Raw genomic sequence first — 1,076 nt, 5'->3', positions numbered from 1 at the left:
TGTGTGTGTGTGTGTGTGTGTGTGTGTGTTTTAAAGGTCAATTTCTTAAGCTACATTCAAATGGCCTGGAGAGCTTTGCCCTCTCTTGAGCAAAGCAAAGGATCTTTGGTGGTTGTTTCATCACTTTTAGGTAAATTTGACTCATTTCCCTTTACATGAATTTGCTATGACACATAAGTGATAAATGTACAGTTACAAAAGCATTAAATAATTCTCAAAAGGCACATTTTTATGCTTACGCATTCATATTTTTTTCAAGCTCAAGCTGAACATATAAAGCTATTTTCTTGACTCAAGTGTTTGAGAAAACTCTGCGATTTACTGGGACGTTTGTCGTTGTTTTAAAGGTAAAATGCCGAACCCCTTCACGCTGCCATACAGCTCAACAAAATTTGCCCTAAATGGATTCTTCGGGTCCCTTTATCATGAGCTGGCCATGAAGAAAAGCAATGTGTCAATCTCAATATGCACCCTGGGGCTTATTGATACTGATTCAGCCATGGACAAAGTCAGGTTTGTCAAATATGCAAAAGTAAGTATACACAAAGGATTTTGAAAAAAGAAAATCAGTTGCGAATGAGTTATTTTCTCTTTTTAGGGGCGTTACAAATATACCAGCCTACCCCGCCACAGAGGCCGCATTAAATATCATCATCACTGGAGCAACAAGACAACTGGACCTTTACTATCCGTGGTTCACACAAGTCATAACTCTAATAAAAGACTGGTCTCCTTCAATAACAAACTACTTCATCCAGAACTCCTACAACTACATTCCATGAACAATATTTGTTTGCAGCATTAATGCTTTTATGGACGTACATATGTGTTTAATTTTGTGCTACAATATCGGCACATTATATGATTAATCAGACAGCTACCCTTATTTGCTTTCAGTTTGCACATTGTGTTGTTTTTAATCATATAAATAAATAAAAAAATCACATTTTTGCAAAACAGACATCTCAAGCAAACTCAAAATTTTGGTTCTGTTTGAAACTTTACACGAGGAGTATAACATCTGCTCAGTGCAGTTGCTCAATTTGAACCCAAAATGATGATGGGAGTAGAAAAAA

General features: G+C 36.3%; 1 protein-coding gene across 2 annotated transcripts; it reads left to right on the top strand.

Annotated features, from left to right (window-relative positions):
• The first annotated feature begins 6 nt into the window (after window positions 1–6).
• LOC106944392 (hydroxysteroid 11-beta-dehydrogenase 1-like protein) lies at window positions 7–1,076 on the top strand. 2 transcript variants are annotated; one of them, XM_015027510.1, is made up of 3 exons: window positions 7–130; window positions 348–513; window positions 599–1,076. In XM_015027510.1, exons 1-3 carry the CDS (start codon window positions 61–63, stop codon window positions 780–782), a joined length of 420 nt encoding a protein of 139 aa, XP_014882996.1. In that variant the 5' UTR covers window positions 7–60; the 3' UTR covers window positions 783–1,076. The 2 variants fall into 2 exon arrangements, with proteins under 2 accessions (XP_014882996.1, XP_014882995.1); XM_015027509.1 differs by having other exon boundaries at window positions 348–532.

The sequence above is a fragment of the Poecilia latipinna genome, unplaced genomic scaffold, assembly GCF_001443285.1.
Source record: "Poecilia latipinna isolate Pla-1442-1.1 unplaced genomic scaffold, P_latipinna-1.0 Scaffold8914, whole genome shotgun sequence".
NCBI classification, from domain to species: Eukaryota; Metazoa; Chordata; class Actinopteri; order Cyprinodontiformes; family Poeciliidae; genus Poecilia; species Poecilia latipinna.
Note: the sequence above shows the minus strand (reverse complement) of the source record. Positions and strands in the feature narration are given on the sequence as shown.